We start from the raw sequence: 20,743 nt of genomic DNA, 5'->3' as shown, positions 1-20,743 counted from the left end.
GCTGAAAACCACCCATGATTCCCTGTGATAGCGTGGGATTCTCTGATAGGAATTGGTCATAGCCTGAAAGATCCTATTGAATGCATCTGTTTGGCCAAATATATACGTGAACTTTAGACCCTGGAGATAGGTTTGTGTTGGGAAAGGGTAACAGCAAATAGCTATGTGAACTTGAGTTAACTGATGAATTTTTGGCATTTGTGGTTTATGTTCCTACCCATCAGATGGGGCTAACAATTTCCATCTTGCAAGTTTAAAATGAGGCTACAGCCTTGAAAGCACTTCAACAGTAAAGACCAATTTAATGTGTAAAATTGGTATTTTGAGGAGTAATTCTGTAACTGCAATATATTACCCTTCATACCACATGTTCATTGTGTATAACTGTCCAATCTGGCTTCTGGATGGAGAGGTGATTGACTTCTTTATGTGATCTTTAAAGGTTCTCTTTTCTAACATTCTAATAGGATATATTATCTAAGTAAGAAGTCTGAAAGTAGTAGAATGAAAGCAGCACAGCTACTTAATTGTTACCCTACCAAATCTGTTTCTTGTGTGGACTTGGTAAAACAAGTATTATACCCAGCTGTGCTGTCATTTGGCTCCTGCATGCTTACAAAGAGCGTTTCTCTGTTAACCAAGGTGCCAGTTATTGATTTATTGCCCTTCAGCTTCGAATTCATCCTTTTTGCCAGAGCCCTTTCAATATTTGTTTCCTTCACACCTGGCATTGAAGTTTTGTTAGTAGAGGGTGCTGGGAAGGCACATCAGAAGGAGAGGGTTTTGCTTCCTGTTTCCTGTGTGCTTGCTTGCAGACTGTTCCTACAGCTCTGGCATGTTCTTTAGTGCTTGATTTCGTCACCCAATGGTCAGGAGCTTTTTCTGGTTCCCCCTTAGGTAGTTTCATAGCCAACTACTGCTGATAAGACACTTTCAGGAGGATGTATTTGGGGCATGTTCCAGAGGGTGAGTCTCAGAAAGTTCTAAGGATGGGTTTCCAGTCAATTCCAGAAGATGGTCACTGCATCTTTTCTACCCTTCAGTGAGCCACAGCTCTACTATCTCCAAATAAGGTCAGGATCTCTTCCTGGGTGCGCGGCACTCCTTTGAACACTGAGATGCTATACAGCAGCCCAGGGGAGGGATCTCTTCCTTGGGTGCTCTGTCTCAGCCTTAGGGACTGTAGTTGTTTCTGATATCTACGATGCCTCTATTTTTTCTTTTTTTTTTTTTTTAACTTACTACAAGGCCATTGTTCATCACTCCAATTTTCTGTTATTCCAATCCCACCACAGTTAATTACTCCTATGTAAAACTCTCCCAGTTCGAATTCCTGTTTGGTTTCTCTCTGCTGATTAGGCCTAGGCAGATCCAAGCAGTTAAAGTCCCTAGGAGGTACATGCATCCCTTCCAAGATGATTCTTAAGAGTTGATACCACTGTGCCTGCAGCTGAAAAAATTAAGACCGTGCATTTCAGTCTTCAAGGAAGTATCTTAAAATGCCATAAAGCTGAAATGTTCTTCCCATGGAGTCTTTGTGTACCTGTGCGGTTGTCTCTCCCTTCTCTCTCCATGTCCCCCGCCTTCACTCTTACCTGTTGTTACTCTTCTCCTCCCCGTCTCTCCCTGTTCGCCTGATTTGACTCTTTCTAATCTCGGCCTCACCTTTAATAAGCTATCATGTGACCTCCCTTGGTCTCAGGATCTGTCTTGTTGAGGCCGAGATAATGAAAGATCGTAAGTTAATGAAATTAGGACATGAAAATGCTCTGTAATTGGTAGGGCATCATGCAAAAGTAAGGTGTGATAACTTGCATTTATTAAATAGTTTCCTCTTCCATGTGTTGAATTTTTAGGTTATATCTTATTTTAAACGCTGTAAGGAGCTTTCAAGGGTACTTACAACCTGATGATACAGATATGTAAATACATATAATTATTAGATGAGGCAGAATGTGCTGGGTGCTAAAATTGGGGAACAAATAGGATTATGGGAGCCCTGACAATTACGATTTAATTTTGGCCTGAGGATTGGTGTTTTAGTTCCGACGGGAGCCACCTAGTCTTGAAGGAGCTAAAGCTGCCATTCAACCAATTTCTGTGATACCAATGGGCCTTGTGCTGGGCACTTTACATATATTATCATATTTAGTCTTTAAATTTATTCTTATCATCTTATTATTTCTTGGATTCATTTTTTTAAATATTTGGCTCAAGGACAGATTTTTGTTCATCTTTTTTGTTTCGAACTGAAAACCCCTTCCACTTACATGTGAGTAGTCAGTGGCAGTGAAAGTCTTCACGATAGAAAATTTTACTTTTTTATTGCAGCATTTCAGGTATATTCTATTTTTGTATCTCTCCCTGGATACCTGCATTGGAAAAATTGATCAAATGTTTTCATGTTAGAACAAGGATGGAGAGAAAGATTCCCTATCACCTCTATATTGAAATAGGGAAATGATTTGTTTAAAAATTATTCCCTCTTATTGGTCAGTAAATAGGGTGTCGGTGGGCGTAGTACATTCTCAGGGATGACACGGTTGGCTACGGGAAGAAATGCAGCATGCCATTTAAATTAGAGATGGATGCTCTCTGAATACCCAGTGTTCTGTCAAATCACAGGATGAGTGCATCTCCCAGTGGAAGATATTGCAAAGTGCAAGGGACTCCGAGTCCTTCCAAAAGCCCTTGTCTTCACTGATTGGCTTCTATGAGATGCCCACCAAAGAATTCATCGGGAGATCTGCATCCTCAGAGTCATTAGAAAGCCCATCTCTGGTTTTGAATTCTTTGGGATGAGCTGTGCATTCTTTCTTTGTCAGTTTGCAGATAGCATGGAAACTTCCTGTTTATTTGGCAGGGTATGTGAGCCTAGCTTGTGCAGCCTTAAGAAATCACTCCTAACCGATCAGTGTTTTCTGAAGTCTGGTGTGCACACTACCGGGGGTATGCAGATAACTGGCTGTACACAGAACTGTGCTTTCAATCTGAGTAGTTCTGTTATTGTTTTTTAAATGCTATTAGAGGGGGGAAAAAAAGTCTGGTATCCCAAACCCAGGATTTCATGAATACTATTGCTGAAGTCAAAACTAGAGCAGGTTACAACATCTTATCCACACCAACCGAATGACTAGTGGTGCGCTCAGGCATGCCTGGGAATGTGTGGCTATGATCTTTTTAGGGACAGAGCAAAACTTGATGCCCAGAAAATGCTAACTTTTAAATACCAAGTATTTAGAGTATATGTGATTGTGAATTGGAATCAGGCCTGTGCTCTTTTTTTGTCACGGTGGTGGGTTTTCTTTACTTTTTTTCCTGTTTCTCTGTTGAACTAACATGAATCAGTGGATAAAATGGAATTTCGAAAACGTGAAGGTGCCAGACTCTGAGGGAAATGCTAGTAGGCAGGCATGGTTTTGATGAAGTCAATCGTGTATCTTCAGATATGAAGACCTCATTTAATAATTGCCTGAACCATCTGCTACTTGATGTCAAAGGACAAGTGCAAAGAAAACAACTCTCATACCAATATGATGAAATCTGACATTTTTATTTTAGGAAGCACGATGAGAGTGAGCTTCTTTTTCTTTAGTAATTTTTTTGACAGAGAGAGTACAAGCAAGGGGAGCTGCAAGCAGAAGGAGAGGGAGAAGCAGCCTCCCTGCTGAGCCAAGAGCTCAACTCAGGACTCAATCCCAGGACCCCGGAACCATGATCTGATTTGAAGGCAGACGCCTCACCAGCTGAGCCACCCAGGCGCCCCGAGAATGAGCTCTTTTCCTCACACATCATGTCGGGACACACACACCCTGACATGAGGCCTTCCAGTGTCACATGTTATTTTGAGACCCACAGAGCGTTGTACGCAACCTACCCCAGACGTTCCTCACAAGGTTAAGAAAAGTTACTATTATTGTTGTTCCAGAAATTCCGCTTCTAAGTATACACCCCAAAGAACTGAAAACAGATAGTCAACGAAATACATTACAAGAGCCAAAATGTGGAAACAGCTCAGATATCCATCAGTAGATGAATGAACAAACAAAACACGGCCTGTGTTCCTACAATGCAATATTTAGCCATGAGCATACATTGTGGGTAAACCTCTAAACTATCACACTTGGTGAAAGAAGCTCGGCGCAAAGGATCACGTCGTGTACGATTCCATTTGTGTGAAACATCAAAATAGATAAATCCATAGAGACTGAATACCTATTGGTAGTTGTCAGGGGCTGTGGGGAGAGGAGAACAGGGGGCAGCTGCTTAACAGATACTAGTTTTTTGGGGGGAGTAATGAAAACACTTGGGGACAAGACAGAGGTAGTGATGGCCCAACATTAGGAATGCACTGGGTGTCACTGAATTCTTTAGCTTAAAATTGTTAATTTTCGGAGCACCTGGCCGGCTCAGTTGGTAGAGCATGTGACTCTTGATCTCTAGATCATAAGTTCAAGCCCCATGTTGGGCGCAGAGCTTACTTTAAAAAACATTGTTAATTTTACGTGATGTGAATTTCACTTCAATTAAAAAAAAAAAAAACTCTGTCCTGAGGATAGGATGATGTGTTAAGTTGTGTGCAAGCAGTTCTGGTTTTAGGAGTTATGCATCTATTTTTATAGCTGCCTTCTGATTATTGTAAGTTGTAACAGTTTGCCATTTGCCATAATAAGTAGAAAGTTTTCCTTTGAAGACAAGTGTGAATTTAAAAGGGCTGATTTAAAAAAAAAAAAGGTGTCACTGAGATAACAACAAATGATAGTAATTCACAGCTGTCTGAAGAATCAGAAACTTGAAGAAATGTTATTTTCTATGTGTAAGCCAATTAATTTTTATTGAGTGTCTACTGGGTCCTGGCTGCTGTTCATTGAAGGTGAAGAAGACCTGTTTTTTGCCTTGGACACTTTTGACCTAGTAAAGGAGATAAGCTACATTGATAAATAATTCTAGGAAGAGGCTAAATGTGCCAAGTGCCAAAACCGAGAACAAACAAACCGAGATCCAAACCGGGTGACCAGTCCCATTGAAGAAAATGCTAGAATATACCAAGAGAACATGAACTGAGAAATTTGCCTTTGCCATTAGGAACAAGGAACAGAGGGAATTAACACTTGCAACTGACAATGTATTCAGTATTCGAGTTTCATCTGCTGTGGCCCTCTGTGCCTCTCCCTCTCTCTCATTAACATTGCGGTCATCCTGGACTCCCTTCTCCCCAGCAATCTCACATTCAGAGGTAGCAGAGCGGAGGGCTCACATGGTAGACCCTGGAGCTAGACTGCACGCGGACGAATCCCAGTCCCAACATTTACTCACTGTATAATTTTAGTCGTGTCACTAGACTTTTCCGTGCCTTAGTTTCTTCTTCTGTAAAATGGAGATTTTTTTAAAAAATACTTTTTGAGAACAAGAACATGTTTGTGCACACGAGTGGGGCAGAGGAGGAAACAGTTCAAGGCTCCTGCTGAGCAAGGAGCCTGATGTGGGGCTGGAACCCAGGATCCCAAGATCCTGACCTGAACCAGATGCTTAACAGACTGAGCCACACAGGCACCCCTGTAAAATGGAGATAATAATAGTACCTACAGAATACAGTCACGGTGAAGAGTAAGTCAGCTAAGTGAGTGAATGGGTAAAGCATTTAGAAGGCTAACAAACATTAGCCACTGTTGTCATCTCCCATCCATTCTAGCTGCCCCAAATCTTTCTGAATCACATCCTACCTACCCCCCCCCCCACACTGCTGCTTTAGTTTAAGACTTGATGTTGTTACAATTGATTGTAGTGGTGCCTTAGCTAGTTTGGCCTCCTCTGCCCCACCCTTCCCTCTGTCTCACTTGACTGCCGGAAACCTTCTTGCTTAGGCTTAGCACTCAGCTCTGGTGTGCCCTCTGCGAAACTTGCCCTGATTCCCTGGCCGAGCCCAGTTAAGGTTCTCTGCGTGTGTTCCTATGACCTTGAGCACGCCTCCATTACAGCGCATGTCACAGTACTGTGACCGTACTTGATATTCCCTGGGCTGTGAGCACCTGGAGGGGTAAGGATCTGGGCTTATACTCAGGCTTGAACTTCCAGCCGAAATACAACACTTGTTACAAAGCAAATGCTTATTAATTGTTTGGGTGGATGAATGAATGGTCTCTGCCTCTGGAAAGCAAGTTCACAGTGTAGATTTTGCTAGCTGAGGTGAGCACACAGAAGGCTAAATAAGGACAGTGTGTGTTAAGGCCCGCCAGAGTTCAGAAAAGGGCTTTTGGTGGGTGTCAGACAAATCAAATTAGGCTTCAAAAAGCTGAGTTAGAGGGACGTCTGGGTTGCTCAGTTGGTTAAGCATCTGCCTTTGGCTCAGGTCATGATCTCAGGGTCCTGGGGTCGAGCCCCAGGTCGGGCTCCCTGCTCAATGGGTAGTCTGCCTCTCCCTCTCTCTCTCTATCCTTCCCCTGCTCACGCTCCCTTCCCCCCCCTTTCAAATAAATAAATAAAATCTTTAAAAAATTAAAAAAGCAGTAGAGCTTGATTTGGAACCTAAGAACACATAGAATTGGGGCTCTTGGCTGGCCAGTGGGTGGACCATGTGTCTCTTGATCTTGGGGTTATGGGTTCAAGCCCCATGTTGGGTGCAAAGATTCCTTAAAATCTTGACAAGAAATAAAAAGGAACAGCAGAACATCCATAATTTAGGCGGGGGGGGGGCAGTGTTTTATGAGTTGAATAGATAACAGAATAAAAAACCAAAGATCTGGGGCACCTGGGTGGCTCAGTGGGTTAAGCCGCTGTCTTCAGCTCAGGTCATGATCTCAGGGTCCTGGGATTGAGTCCTGCGTCTGGCTCTCTGCTCAGCAGGGAGTCTGCTTCTCTCTCTCTCTCTCTCTCTCTCTCTGCCTGCCTCTCTGCCTACTTGTGATCTCTCTCTCTCTGTCAAATAAATGAATAAAGTCTTAAAAAAAAAAAGATCTGTAGCATCTCCCAAAGACAGAAGAGAGCAGCCTGACAAGGGTGTGTGAGCAGGGGTGAGGCAAGAGACGGTACAAGCAGTTTCCAGCCTCACAGCAGTGTGTGTTCTGAAGGTTTATTACAGATTGTTTGTTTGCCTGACAGTGAAGTTTCTGGCCGTGCCCAAAATATTGTATTTAACTTACTTAAGTAGCTGATCTGTCCCCTGGACAGTACTCTCCTGAGCTCCAGGGGCTGGGAGCAGGGAGTCAGGAAAGGCCGCACGGGTTCCGGGCTGGAAGACAGGGAGTGGTAGAGAAAGTGGGGCTTTGCTCTTCTTCTACAACCCTCTCCGCACACTTCTCTGTATCTCGGTTTCTCTTCTCTACCTCTAGACATAGTTTCTCTAGGCCCTGAGCTTCCACCCCCCACCCCGCGCCCCAGCACCGGACTTCCTTCATAGAGCACCCCATCCAAGTCTGCCAAACTCCAGAAGGTTCTCGCACCAGGCTTTCCCCATTCCCTGAGGGCAACAGCTCTTTGCTATTTGAAGAAACCTGACTGAACTCATTCACACCAATGTGAGAATAACTGACAGCCACCTTATTCCAGCTGCTCTCCCTATTATCATTTTAACAGCATTCTTTGGAGCTCAGAAGAACACGTACTTGCTAGAATTTCTGGCCAGAGTACACAGCAAACAGTGGGAGGGAGAGAATAAGTGAAGGTCCAAACATTGTCGGAGGGAGAGAAAATTTGTTGGGAGACAGAGTTGGCACTAGAGGAGAAGATATTTTGGGACAGGGAAAGCCTTTGCTAATTTCCCTTTCTGCTCTAAACCCTCCTCTATGTATTTTTGGTATATTCCTCTCTGGAAGCCACAGCAACTGTAAGCTGCATTAAAAAATAAAAAAATTGTAGCTCCCATGACAGTTCTTGGCTAAAGAGATTTCACGTTTTTCTGTTGTGTGCAAATCTGGGACAACCCGTAACAGGAAATAAGGTTAAATAAGTAAGGAAGAGCTGGGGTGGAGGGGACTTTGAGTGCAGAGTCGACAAGTACAACCACACACGAAGGAGTCATAGACAATTTTTGAATAGAGGATTGAGATGATCCAAGCAATATGGAGGGCATAATTCATTCTGAGTTTTGAATTAGTAATGACCAGGTGTCAAGTTCACTCTTGGTTCTTGCGAGTGGTCAGTATAGTATCCTAATTTTTGCTACCCCTTTTTCGTTGTTCTGGGACTTTCATTAACTGTTAGTGTCTGAATCTGTGCCTATCTGACTGACCTGTGTGGGTTCTGAGCCGATCTTTCCTCTCTGATTCAGAATCCTAGAAACTAGACGATTCTTATGTTTCTATCTCCTAGGGACCTATACACTCTGTTTCTGTGTCCCAGCAGCAAAATTCAAGGGCAGTGTTAGTGAAACACGGCTCCCTTTTATAAGATCACATTACTTTCATTTACATACAAACCTCCAGCCTTCGTACCCCAGAACACTCCGCAAGATGGTGGCTAATCTGTATAGTTAGCTCGTCCCAGCGGTGGGAACCTCTACCCCCTCGACGCGACCCTAAGCGGACGCTACAGTTGGGTTGTGAATATGCTCTTCCCTATGGGGAACTCCATTATCTTTGATTCTTTTTATTACTCATCATGCTGATGTCCTTGATATCTCTACCCTGCCAGTTTGCATAAATGGGAAGGCCAGGAAATGGCATGAGAAAAGGATTTGACGCCTTTCCTTCAGCCTAAATTATAATTCTCAGATTGGAACAGAAGGTTCATAGGTCTTTAATCAAAAAATATATATTTTTTTTTCTCTAGTTGGAAAGTTACAGGGGCTTGTTAGCATTGGGCCCTCCCGTGCCCCATTTGTGTATTTTCCTCTTGACTGCCCACTGTGCCATTTGAGTGACTGGGTATTGGTGATGTGCAGTGGCTTGCTTGGTTGAATTTGCTATTTTATTTTTTTGTTCCATCTCGTGGAGCAGTTATTGGCAAAATTGGATTTTGTGGCTTACTTTTTCATCCTCACTGACTACAATAATTGAAGAGGATCTAACAGTCCAAAGAAGATGCTTTTATCCTTTGCAATTAGCAGTCTGTAGAAATGATTGGTTTTCTGCGATGCTGCTTCATCTTTCAGTGTTCTGGTCTAGGGGGCGAACCGGTGAAAGGCGTTTCTTCAGCTTCCGGTTTTAGCAGTCCTATCTCGCTGAGACAAAGGATGATTGGCATTTCCCTTCCTTACTGTAGCGAAGTGTCTGGTTGGCTCAGTTTAATTCAGCCGTCACTCGCAGAGTCAGTCACCCCATCACACAGCTGTACACCTGTTCTGGGCACCCTGCTAGGCACACACAGGGTCAATCAAGCAGACATCAAAAAGGAGCCATCTAGGTATTTAGGTGTTCTGTTTGCAATTAGAGCCTCTCGCTGGTTTCTTACCATTCATAACTTAGTTCAGGAAGCCTAAGGCCCTCTCCCGGTTTCTTGTTTCATTATTACCCCCAAACAGCTTAGTCTTGGAGGAGAGAAAAAACCTACCTCCACCAAACTTGATTTCACCAAAATTGCCTCCTACAGTTGGGCTCCTGTGTGACAGGCACTGAGATGGGTAGAATAAAAACATTAAGGAGGACCCAGAGGCAGCTCTCAGGAGTTTACAGCCTAGTTTCTAGCTTACAGAAACCGTTACAATGCAAAATGACAGGACCTAGAATATTCAGAGTGTCATGGGGCTTTAGAAAACCTAGCAATGGGGCACCTGGGTGGCTCAGTGGGTTGGGCCGCTGCCTTCGGCTCAGGTCATGATCTCAGGGTCCTGGGATCGAGTCCCACATCAGGCTCTCCGCTCAGCGGAGAGCCAGCTTCCCTTCCTCTCTCTCTGCCTGCCTCTCTTGTGATTTCTCTCTGTCAAATAAATAAATAAAATCTTTAAAAAAAAAAAAAAAAGAAAACCTAGCAACGGAGGCTGCTGAGGGGTGTGAGGGGAGGTTTCATGGGAGGACATATACTTGAACACTTACTTCAGTGTGACTAGAAATTGGCTTGGTAGACGAGGAGAGCAAAGGATTCCAAGCAGAGACAGTGTCCTGGGAAAACCTGTTGAGGCACGAGGGAGCGTGGCATGTCAGAGATCCATGCCAAGAAGTGCCAACTGAGGGATAAAGGGGAGCTCTGAGGGTTGCCCCAGGAGGGTATTTCTGGCAAAGGTACAGGTCGATGATTCTGCAACTTTAATCAGGTATCATCCTACGTCTCCCATGACGCAGCCCTCTTTTCCTCCTCTTTTCGTCGTGAAGCATCTCCATGGGGGAGCTGAGGAGTCATATTTGCGGGGATTTTTCCCTCAAATAAATATTAATACAACACAGGGCTGACTAATGGACACCAAATTCGGCGCCAGGGGACCTGGATTCTTGTTTTCCAGCTCTCTCAGCCGCTGCGTCACTTGAGCCAAGTCATTTAATAACTCGGTTTCCTCACGAAAATGGGAATTTTCAAATGGGACTGTTAACACCTGCATTGCCTACCTCAGAGTCCGGGCAAAAAGGAAAACGAGACTCTTAAAAATTAAAAGGCATAGAACACTTTTTCATTTGGAACTCTGCTAGCTAAGGCTGTCTGTCACCTGATGCTTAAGACAAGTAAAATACTTCAGGGAGTATCTGGAGATGAAAATTAGGTTGAAAGCATGTTGACAAATAGGAGTATTCTTGCTTCCTCATTAACGCCCTACATCGGCCCTTCTGTCTGTGGCATGTCGTTTTGCCCATTTCTGTGTTTCTTCACTCACATGATAACATTTCCTTCTTCGCCACGGTCTGCCGTGTATAACTTCACCACTTTAGATTCTCACGGTAGCTATTAAATATAATAGATTTAAGACGGACTGCTGCAGCACCTGCCTGGCTGGCTCAGTCAGTTAAGTGTCTGACTCTTGATCTTGGCTCAGGTCACAATCTCAGGGTCGTGAGATTGAGCCTCACATAGGCACCGTGCTCAGTGCGGAGTCTGCTTGTCCCTCTCCCTCTGCTCCTCCCCATACTTTCTCTCTCTCTCTCAAATAAATAAATAAATAAATAAATAAAATCTTTTTTTAAAAAAAGACAGGCTAATAAAATAGGAGCTGGTGTATTTCATGGTCAACCTTGAATAATTTATATCCATCAGGTAATTTGAATTACTCATGAATTACCCTCAGTTATTTTTGTTACCATATAGTGGAAGGACCTGCACTTTGTTACATTTCAGGGATACATAAAAAGGTTGTGATTCATTCCAGCAGGAATGGGAAGTTATGAATCAGGACTTCTGCTCTGCCTTTTTTTGGGGGGGGGCATTTTTCCTAATCCAGTGACAGTACAGGTAGAGTTATTAGTAACAGGAAAGGACCTCTCTTCCCCTTTGACCCCACCTAGCCCGCTAGACTGAATGGTAAGACTACTGGAATCTGGACTAATGGGAACTTCTGGGCTGTGGGTATATGAGCCATTGCTCCCAGTATAAGTACCCCTGACCAGCCCTTGTTTAGATCAATGGTTTTCCAAATCTGTCATCCAAGGACATTTCTGCATGACTGAAAACTCTCTAAAACACTTAAGTCCTGCTCTGAGCCATCTTACCTATAGCAGAAGAAAGGAGCGTCCAGTACGGCCATGGATGAGATGACACAATGAGGTTATTTTAAGCGGAATGTAAGTGAATTATTTATACTAGATTAATATAGAGCCTGTCATCAAAATCACTAATAACCTGAGAGATTTACTGTGTACTTACCAGGAGGTAGTTATTCTTTTCTTTTCACTTCGCCTGGATGAGCTCGTGCCTATGAAGGTGTATGTGAATTTGGATAAAATACCTGTTCTAGTTCAAACTATAATATAAAATGATGATGGGTTGTTTTTTTTTTTTTCCTGCCAGGCTTGGGGGAAATACTCTGGCAATTGTTCTGTTTCCCCCAAAAGTAAATGAGGAAATGGTCTGGTTTATTTTCTCTTTGTTTTAAAGTCTGGACCATTGATACATAGTTTAAAAACATTCTTCTGAGGACCTAGTGGATTAAATCATTTTTATGTTCCGTAAGTACTGCCCTTTTTTGAAGAATTCTTGAGAAAAGTGTGGCCCATATCCAAAATCACATTCTCCTTTTTTTTCCCTGTATTTGAATTTTTTCCTTATAAGTTAATGGAAAGGGAAGTGGTCAGTTTTTGCACTCAATAAACAAGAAAGAAGGTGTAGACAGCTTTTATCTGGGACATTTTATGTCATTGAAAGAATATTTTCAAGTATTAACTGCTTTTTGAAATTATTGGCAGAATCCTCTTAACCCACTTTAACATAAAATGGTTGGATAAGATGAAAAGATTTTTTTATTGTCTACATAAAAGAAAGCTCCACGGTTTTTGCATCATTGCATAAATGTAAGAGATTTTGCATACATAAAAAGGATGAGGCAAAGCTGAATGCTAAATGCCAACATCAACGAAAGCCTGTCTGAGTATTTGACACTGAGCATAATGGGGTGTGTTTCCACAGGGAGAGAACACTCAATATTTACACCCCAGGACTTGTTTCTCTGGTAAAGCGTCTCGTGCTAGATTCATCTTCCAGCTAACACTATTGCCCCCCTTTCGAAACATCCCCCCTTCTTGCACATGGATTTTTCTCCCTTAAACCTCGTGAGATGCTAAACCTTCTAGATCTAATGTCCTGCCCTCACTTTGTCTCCCATTTCTTTCTGTGGTCTTCATGAATTCCTTTTGTTGTATGCACCTTCAGGTGAATTCTCTTGGTTTACGGCAAGTAGTAAAACACAAGCACAGCTCCCCCACCCAAACCCCCTTACAGCTCTAACCGCCCCCCCCACTCCAAAGATCACAGCTCCATAATTAAGCTATTCTGTTGGTATCCCTTTCTCATCAATTTTCTGGAATTTTTGAACGGGGCCTTCGAACAACCGGCGTTGTTACATGATAATGCAGAGTTGCTGCCCAATGCAAATGGAGTTCACTTCACAGTTCATAGACTTTCCTTTTCAGGCTTGAGAGTAGCAAAAAGAAGGTACCGAGATTAGCGTGTACTGTGAAGTCTGGGGTGGTGTGGTTTCTTCGGCCACTGTACCCTCAGGCTCTTGCTGGCCTTCGTGCCATCGCTCTGCTCACTTGGCTTCATAGGCAGAATCCAAAGGGTTTTTCAAACAGTATGTGCTCAACGGTAAAAGGAATGCAGGGCCGGTGTAATGGAGGAACCTTTAAAAAAAACTGGAGGAGACTCAGTACCACGAGAGACATCACAGAAAAGAATGGAATTTGAGCTGGATCTAGAAGGATGAGTTGAGTTTAAAAAAGTGGAGAGGGAAAGAGATTTCACGTAGGAGGACCTCTGGAGCAAAGGGAGCCAAAGAACAAACAAGCTTGTGAGCTAGAGAACGGGCAGTTGGTGGTAATGAGCTCCTAGTGCTGGGTGCTGTTGCTTGATTAATTCCTCGAGTGATCTACTCGTTCAACAAATTGCTTCTCATAGCTCAATAGCTAAAATCCAAGCCTCTTCACTCACTCTGTAGACCTTAAAACCCACTCCTGTCAACACTATGTACCTATAGTCCTTCCAGTAATATTGAAGACTTTCTCGATCCTTCCAACATGATGGACTCCTTTATATCTCTCTGTGTCTGCACAGACTGTGTCTTCGGGGGTCTGCCTGGGGAACGCCTCATTCTTCGACCTCAGTCGCAGCCCGATTTTTATTGCTTCTCTGATTTTTATTGTTCCTCTGTAGAATCCTAGACATATACTAGTAAATCTTCTGTGCCCTATTTTATGCTGTCAGGGTGCATGTCTGCTTCTCTCACTCAACTAAGAGCTTCCCGAGAGCAAGGGATTGTGTCTTGTTCACCTTTATATCCATATCACCTAGCAGACTTCCTACCAAACATGTAGCACATTATTTTTTTAAAAGATGTTCTTTATTTATTTGACAGAAAGAGAGAACAAGTAGGCAGAGAGGCAGGCAGAGGGAGGGGGGAAGCAGGCTCCCCACTCAGTGGAGAGCCCAATGCAGGGCTCGATCCCAGGACCCTGGGATCATTACCTGAGCCGAAGGCAGCTGCTCAACCGACTGAGCCACCCAGGCGCCCCGCAAATTATTTTTTTTTAAAGACGTTCTTTATTTATTTGACAGAGAGAGAAAGCACGCACAAGCAGGGGAAGCAGCAGGGGGTGCAGCAGAGGGAGAAGCAGGCTCCCCACTGAGCAGGGAGCCCGATGTCAGGACTCGATCCCAGGACTGAGGGATCATGACCTGAGCAGAGGGCAGCCACTTAACTGAGCCACCCAGGCACCCCCTTAAAGCAAATTCTTAACAAATACTTGTTTAATAAAATATTTATTGTACATTTAATTTACATCATGCGTCGTTGCATTTTAAGAGAGCTCATCCAGAAGCAAGGCGAAGGATAGACTGAACATGGGAGGGGCAGAGAGTCCAGCCCATATGTATTTTTGGAAGTAGCTCATTTGTTAAACACAAACACTAGGACTTAGACACCTGTAAAATTGATCAAGAATAAAGGACAGCACTTAATGACTGGCTGCTAGAGGCACGAGAGAGGAGAGAGTTATAGGTAATGAAGATTTAAGGTAATACGACCGATAACAGAGCAGTGACCCTTGAAAAAAATGAGACTACTTTCAGGTAAACATGTTTTTTTCCTACGTCAGATCTCCTGATGCTAGTATTTGTCTCATCCCACCTCTGCTCTAAAGATGAACATTTTGTTCCTGTTCAATTAACTGGAACTAAGCTCAAGATTCATGTGGTTCTGATATACGTATCGGATCCGCGCTGAAGATAAGAAATAGAAATAGTTCAGCCAGGCTGGCTACGATTTGCTACCAAGGGAAAGTGTTCGGTGCATAGGTTTTTGAATATATAAAGGCTGTTTGCTGCTTTTGGGAGCTACAACCGAAGTGTAATACCAGGCAAAGGCACTGGGGTGCGCTACTAGGTAGCAGAGCCTAGCCGTGCATCACCGCTCTCAACTTTAAAACTCCAGAGAATTTGATGAGAGAGGGATCCACAAGAACATGACAAATGATGAGAGTTCAAACCTTAAGAGAAAAATGGGCTTATTGGTAAGAGACCTTTCTTTTCCTTTATTTACTGCTGTTGCTTATTCATTGAAATAGCAAGCTTGTTGTTTTCATATGTGCCTGGGAAGCGGTGTACAAAAATCAATTTTATATGTGCTGTAGAATTCAGAAGACATATTGGTAACCATGTAAAAATCATAGGAAGCATGGATAAAGCTTGATTTAAAAATGAAAATCACTGAGGAAAGTCTGCTGTATTTCAGGGTGTGGTATAGATGTGTGTCTATGTCTCTCTATATAGCTTAAATGTAATACAGGGTAAGAAATAGATATATTTTTAAAAAGTTAAAATAAAGAATAGTGACTTGTGTAGAGATGCATAATTTCACTCAGCTGCCAGAAGGTGGCACACCAGATTCTTCTTAAATACACAAAGAAAAGGAATAATATTAATAGGAATATAAAATAAGCTGTATTGAAAGATACTTTCCTGCATTTTTAAGAAAAGATAACATAATTGATATTTGCATGGTGAGGCTTAATGCTAAAACATGGCAAATATTAATTCAATCCATTGTAGCTTTTTATGATTCAAAATAATAATTTTTATGTGGATAGCATTTTTCAAAGTAGATTTTGAAATAGTATTGCCATTATAGGGATGCTGTTTTGACTTCATCGTTCTAAAAAAGATCTAAAAGAGTTGCTGCCTACCTTTGGCATAAGGGTCCTTAGACTGAGGATCACATGTTGGGTAAGGTCTCGGTCAGGGTCTTGCAGAAGATACTATTAGCCTATGACTCTGATTTCGTTGTGACTTTAACGATGCAATGGGGCTTGTGGGATGACCCAGAAAAGAGCCCGAACTGCTGATTTTGGAGCAAAAGTTTGATAAGGGTGATGCCTAGTAATGGTCACTTTCTGTAAGCTATTAGCAACGTAAATGTCGTACATGTTAAATATATTAAATTAGGGCTCAGAGCTCCTCCAGCACCTGCCAGCTTACTTTAATTTTCTCACAAAGTTGACTGGTGACGGCATCACCGCTGTGCTCGCTCCGGTAGCAGTCTCTCGTTTGAAAGCTGCCTTCCCCAGACAGTGGCAGAAGTCTGTCTGTCTGTCGTCGTTTTTTAGATCAGCCCAAAGGGGCGAGATACATGGCAGAAGTTCGCCAAAGCAAAATCTCCTACTTAGGAGACGGTGCGTCTATTTGTATGTTTTTATTAATTACAAGCAGTATGAGAATAAGAAAACTGGTAGTAAATGAACCTAGGAGAACATTAGCCATCTGTTCCCTGAAAGCTTGTAATGTGTGTCATTTGCTTTCAGGTTTTTATGGCAAAATAGTCTCTCAGCAAAGAATTGAACTTTAGGCTGCAAAGATGAGAAATGACAAAGCATTCCAAGGCCGCGTATATATTTACTGGAAAAGTGTTTCCTTCTGTCCAAATTTGGCTAGTTTAGTCTTTCAGATCAACTGCCAATAGATGTTGTACTTCGTGTCAGTCTTTATTCCAGACTTTCTGAAACATTAAGAGAGCTTCTAAAAACAAATGGAATCTTATGGCTTTCTTGTTAAGTTTTTACAGTTAATTTACATGCTTAAAAATTATTCTGTGTGGTATTAGCTGTTCAGGATTTAGAAACATGGATTATTAATTTACAGCTAAAATATCTGCAGAGCATGCTTTGAAAAATCCGAACTAAATACAGTAAAGTCACCATTAACCAGATTTTTTTTTTTTTTTGCACTCCACTTTCAGGAGACGGAGGCAATTGTCTTTAAAACAAGCCGATTTCAAGGATATATTCAAAAAATCAACTCCAGGGTATGTCCAAGGGTCTGCATTTTCCTCTACCTTTTTGTCAGTGAGAATTTATTTTCGTCAGTAAAGACCCTGAGATACTAGAAGACGTTTAGTCATCAAGGAAACTTTCGATAATGTCTAGGTTACTGTGTTTATTAAGCTGAGAAAATGATAAATTATTCCTTTACAGAAATACCATACATCCATCCTTGTATTGTGCTTTGCATTTTCCAGTGGGCTTTCTCAAACAAAAGTTCAGTTGGTTTTCAGACTACTGCCATGCACTGGGCAAAGAAAGGGGGCATCTGTTTTACAGATAAGGGAAGATGACACAGGAAGCCATAAAGCTCGTTAGTGGGAGAGCGGCAGCCAGACCACAGGTGCCTGCCTCTGACCTCTTCCCCATCCTTCCTCATCGGAAAAGTTGGAGACAAGTTTCTTTTCTTTTTTTTTTTTTAACTTCTACACGGTATTGAACAATCTCTGTAATGTATACTGCCGTTGTTTCCTAATTGTTGGGATTTCACAATTCCCCACTTCGCAGGTGTCTCTGTTGGTCTGCCTTTGTTCCTGTCAGCCAGCTGCAGACCTTGCTGTCAGACTCTCCCAGACGTGGAAGGATCTAGAATGTGGGAGGGCAAGATAATGGCCCTGGACAGTGCAGGCTGACGATGAGTGGTGGGCAGCCGACGCTGAGATGTTGAGGAAGGATGAGAGAGAGAACAGTCTTGCCATAGCTGGGGCTGTCTTGCGTGGGGGTTAGCGACCTTGACTCTAAAGCAGTGTTTCTCCAAGTTCAGTACACCAGGCCTGAAAATCAACTGGAGTATTTGGTTAAAATTCAGGGTCCTAGGTCCCAGGACGTCCAGACTTCTGCCTTTAAAATAGCCACCCCAGATGCGTCTTAGGAATACTAAAGTTGGAGACTGTCTGCCTTCAAGGTATAGGACTTTTCTCTTGGCGTAGGTATCAGAGTGTAAAAAAAAGAGCCACTTCTCCCTCAGCATCTGTGTTTCATGTCCAGGTATATGCGGGGGCCGGAGTCAGGCAAGGGTGAGGAGTGACGGATATTGCTGGGCCAGATTGCTGGCTCTACATCTGAGGCATTACCCCAGTAGCCCTTGTGCATTTTGGTGTCTGTGAAGTAGTTTGAAAACACTTGGGTCTGTTTTATTTTATTTTTTTTATTTTTAAATATTTTATTTATTTGACAGAGAGAAATCACAACTAGGCAGAGAGGCAGGCAGAGAGAGAGAGGAGGAAGCAGGCTCCCTGCAGAGCAGAGAGCCCGATGCGGGGCTCGATCCCAGGACCCTGGGATCATGACCTGAGCCGAAGGCAGAGGCTTTAACCCACTGAGCCACCCAGGCGCCCCACTTGGGTCTGTTTTAGACTTGAAGACGGTAAAGGGCCAAAGGATTCCTGTCAAAGGGTGAAAAATAATGAAGTTTTTATATTTGAAGGGTTAGTCCATTCCTGTTGTTTTAAATTGAAGTTATTTTTTTAAAGATTTTATTTATTTATTTGTCAGAGGGAGAGAACGAGCATAAGCTGGGGGAGCGGCAGGCAGAGGGAGAAGCAGACTCCCCGCCGAGCAAGGAGCCTGATACGTGAGACTCGATCCCAGGACCCCAGGATCATGCCCTGAGCTGAAGACAGATACTTAACCAACTAAGCCACCCAGGTGCCCCTGAAGTTAATTTTTTAAAATTGGCTAATAAACTAGGCTTATCCAGGGTTCTGGATAGTCAAGGCTTTACAGTAGCAATATATTTATGCTTACCACTCATGTTCCATATGTGAATACACCGTCTGCCTGATTAGATTACTAGAGATTTGTGACCAGGGAACATGTGTTCTTCTGTATACATGTAACATCTAGCAAAGTCCTAAGTTCTTAGTACTCATGGATGGTTGAACTAATTCATGCACTTCTTCTTTATAGACTTTGGGCCAGGCATAGCAAGTTGATTGATTTTGGTATTTGTGAAGTTCAAGGAGTCAATCTTGCACTGTTGGCAATGGCTAATCCAGGAAGGAGTCCTCAGTGGAAACAAATGCATTTTAGTGGACAGATATGGAAACATGGTCCTAATTCATTTGCGAATGCTTGTTTCCTGTTTAGAGTATCAGTTTAAGCTCAGTCTTGCTGCCTCTTCTCCCTTTTTGGAATATAAGTCATGTTGCTCTGTGCTTTACAGATCGACATCTCAAAAACTGGTAATTCTGGAAATCCCCAAACATAAATATTTTCATTTACTGACTGAACAGCATCATAGGAATTTAAATAACATGTCCAGACCTGGTGGTGAAGACTCATAAAAATGCTCAACAGTGACTGTGACTTAGACGAAGCTGAATAAGGAACGAATGAATAAATACATGCTAGCAAGTGGGAAGATAATAGTTCCCTTAAATGTTATGTAACTTCAGAATTCCATGAGAAGTAACTAATTATTTAAAACATATATTTGATTTTGAAGACATGAAGTGGTTCTGAACTAACTGATTGAAGTAGACAGACTTAGAAAGGCAGTCATGAGACCCAAATTTAAATTGCATCTAGTTTAAGGGGGAGCTGCCTGGCTCAGTATGAAGAGCACGTGACTCTTGATCTTGGGGTCCTGAGTTCAAGTCCCACGTTGGATATAGAGGTTACTTAAATAAAGAAACTTAAATAAATACATACATAAAAACTTCATCTAGCTTAAATCTAGGGACACCCTAGAAAATGAAGTGTGGTTCTTGCTTCCTCACATCAAAACTGCATTTATTTTAGTAAGTAGTAGAACATGAGATAAAGGAAAAGAAATTATTGCCCCCTACTGGACAACCATTGCATCTAAGTAAGGAAGTCAGACATAACTTTAAACAGGGGAAAGGGAGAGAGAGGATCTTAAGCAGGATCCATGCCCAGTGAAGAGCCTGATGCCGGGCTCGCTCTCACGACCCTGAGATCTCATGACCTGAGCTGAAATCAAGAGTTGGACGCTTAGCCAACTGAGCTACCCAGGCGCCCCAAGGCGTAACGATTTTAAATTGCACTATTTGGCTGGCTTCTGTCATTTAGACTTACCAGCATACGTTTGTTATCTTTCAGTGTGTTTCTATACCCCCTTTTCTTGCCCTAAGAATAAAATCTTTCTAAGTTAAGAGCACCTAAGAGAAGAATTATAAATGAGAAAATGAGAAGGATTTCAAAATACGAAAATAGAGATATTGAACTGATTGCTAAATCTCTTGGATGCCACCATAGGAGGCAACTCTTTTGACTATAAAACTACACACCCTTAGGAAAACTATTGAGCCTCATGTCATGGCAACAGGTCATAGGGTTCAAGTTTGAAGTTGAGTCTCCTCTGGAGTTGAAGTAATTTTCTCATTCATATCTGGCTACAGCCTTTTATTTTAGTTAACAATAGTTTCTATAGCTGTATGTGTAGGAAATTTGAAATTGTAATAGTCAGGCCTGGGAAATGTCAAAAATAAAATTAAACCAATTAAATATAAAGGGCCCTTTTTCGTGGAAATTTTAAGTAGAGTTGTATGATCTTAGAGAGTCATTAGAATTAGCTTTCCATGGAAGTGTTTACTTCTAGATCTCATTTTAGCTATATCGTCTATAGTATAGATGTGAATGTCATCATAACTCTTTGGATAAAGGGAAATAAATATCATTTTTTAAAAAGATTTTATTTATTTATTTGACAGAGAGATTGAGAGGTATCACAAGCAGGCAGAGAAGCAGACAGAGAGAGAGGGAGAAGTAGGGTCTCTGCTGAGCAGAGAGCACGTTGCGGGGCTCTATCCCAGGACCCTGAGATCGTGACCTGAGCTGGAGGCAGCCGCTTAACTGACTGAGCCACTCAGGTACCCCATAAATATCATTTTTGAAGAAGT

General features: G+C 42.4%; 1 protein-coding gene across 7 annotated transcripts in view; it reads left to right on the top strand.

Moving 5' to 3' along the window:
• KLHL13 (kelch like family member 13) overlaps nt 1-20,743 on the top strand; it is a 206,198-nt gene that overhangs the window by 106,539 nt on the left and 78,916 nt on the right. For 2 of the 7 annotated variants that reach the window (XM_045996358.1, XM_045996359.1), the window contains exon 3: nt 16,799-16,864. The exons of 3 other annotated variants lie outside the window; for them this stretch is intronic. In XM_045996358.1, the coding sequence (XP_045852314.1) occupies nt 16,799-16,864 (66 nt within the window). Of the gene's footprint in view, nt 1-15,004; nt 15,078-16,217; nt 16,236-16,798; nt 16,865-20,743 lie in introns of those variants that run through there. 2 more of the 7 variants (XM_045996360.1, XM_045996369.1) reach the window with 2 other exon arrangements.

The sequence above is a fragment of the Meles meles genome, chromosome X (genome assembly GCF_922984935.1).
Source record: "Meles meles chromosome X, mMelMel3.1 paternal haplotype, whole genome shotgun sequence".
In the NCBI taxonomy this organism is placed as follows: Eukaryota; Metazoa; Chordata; class Mammalia; order Carnivora; family Mustelidae; genus Meles; species Meles meles.
The sequence above is the reverse complement of the archived record's forward strand: the minus strand, read 5'-3'. Positions and strand labels throughout refer to the sequence as shown.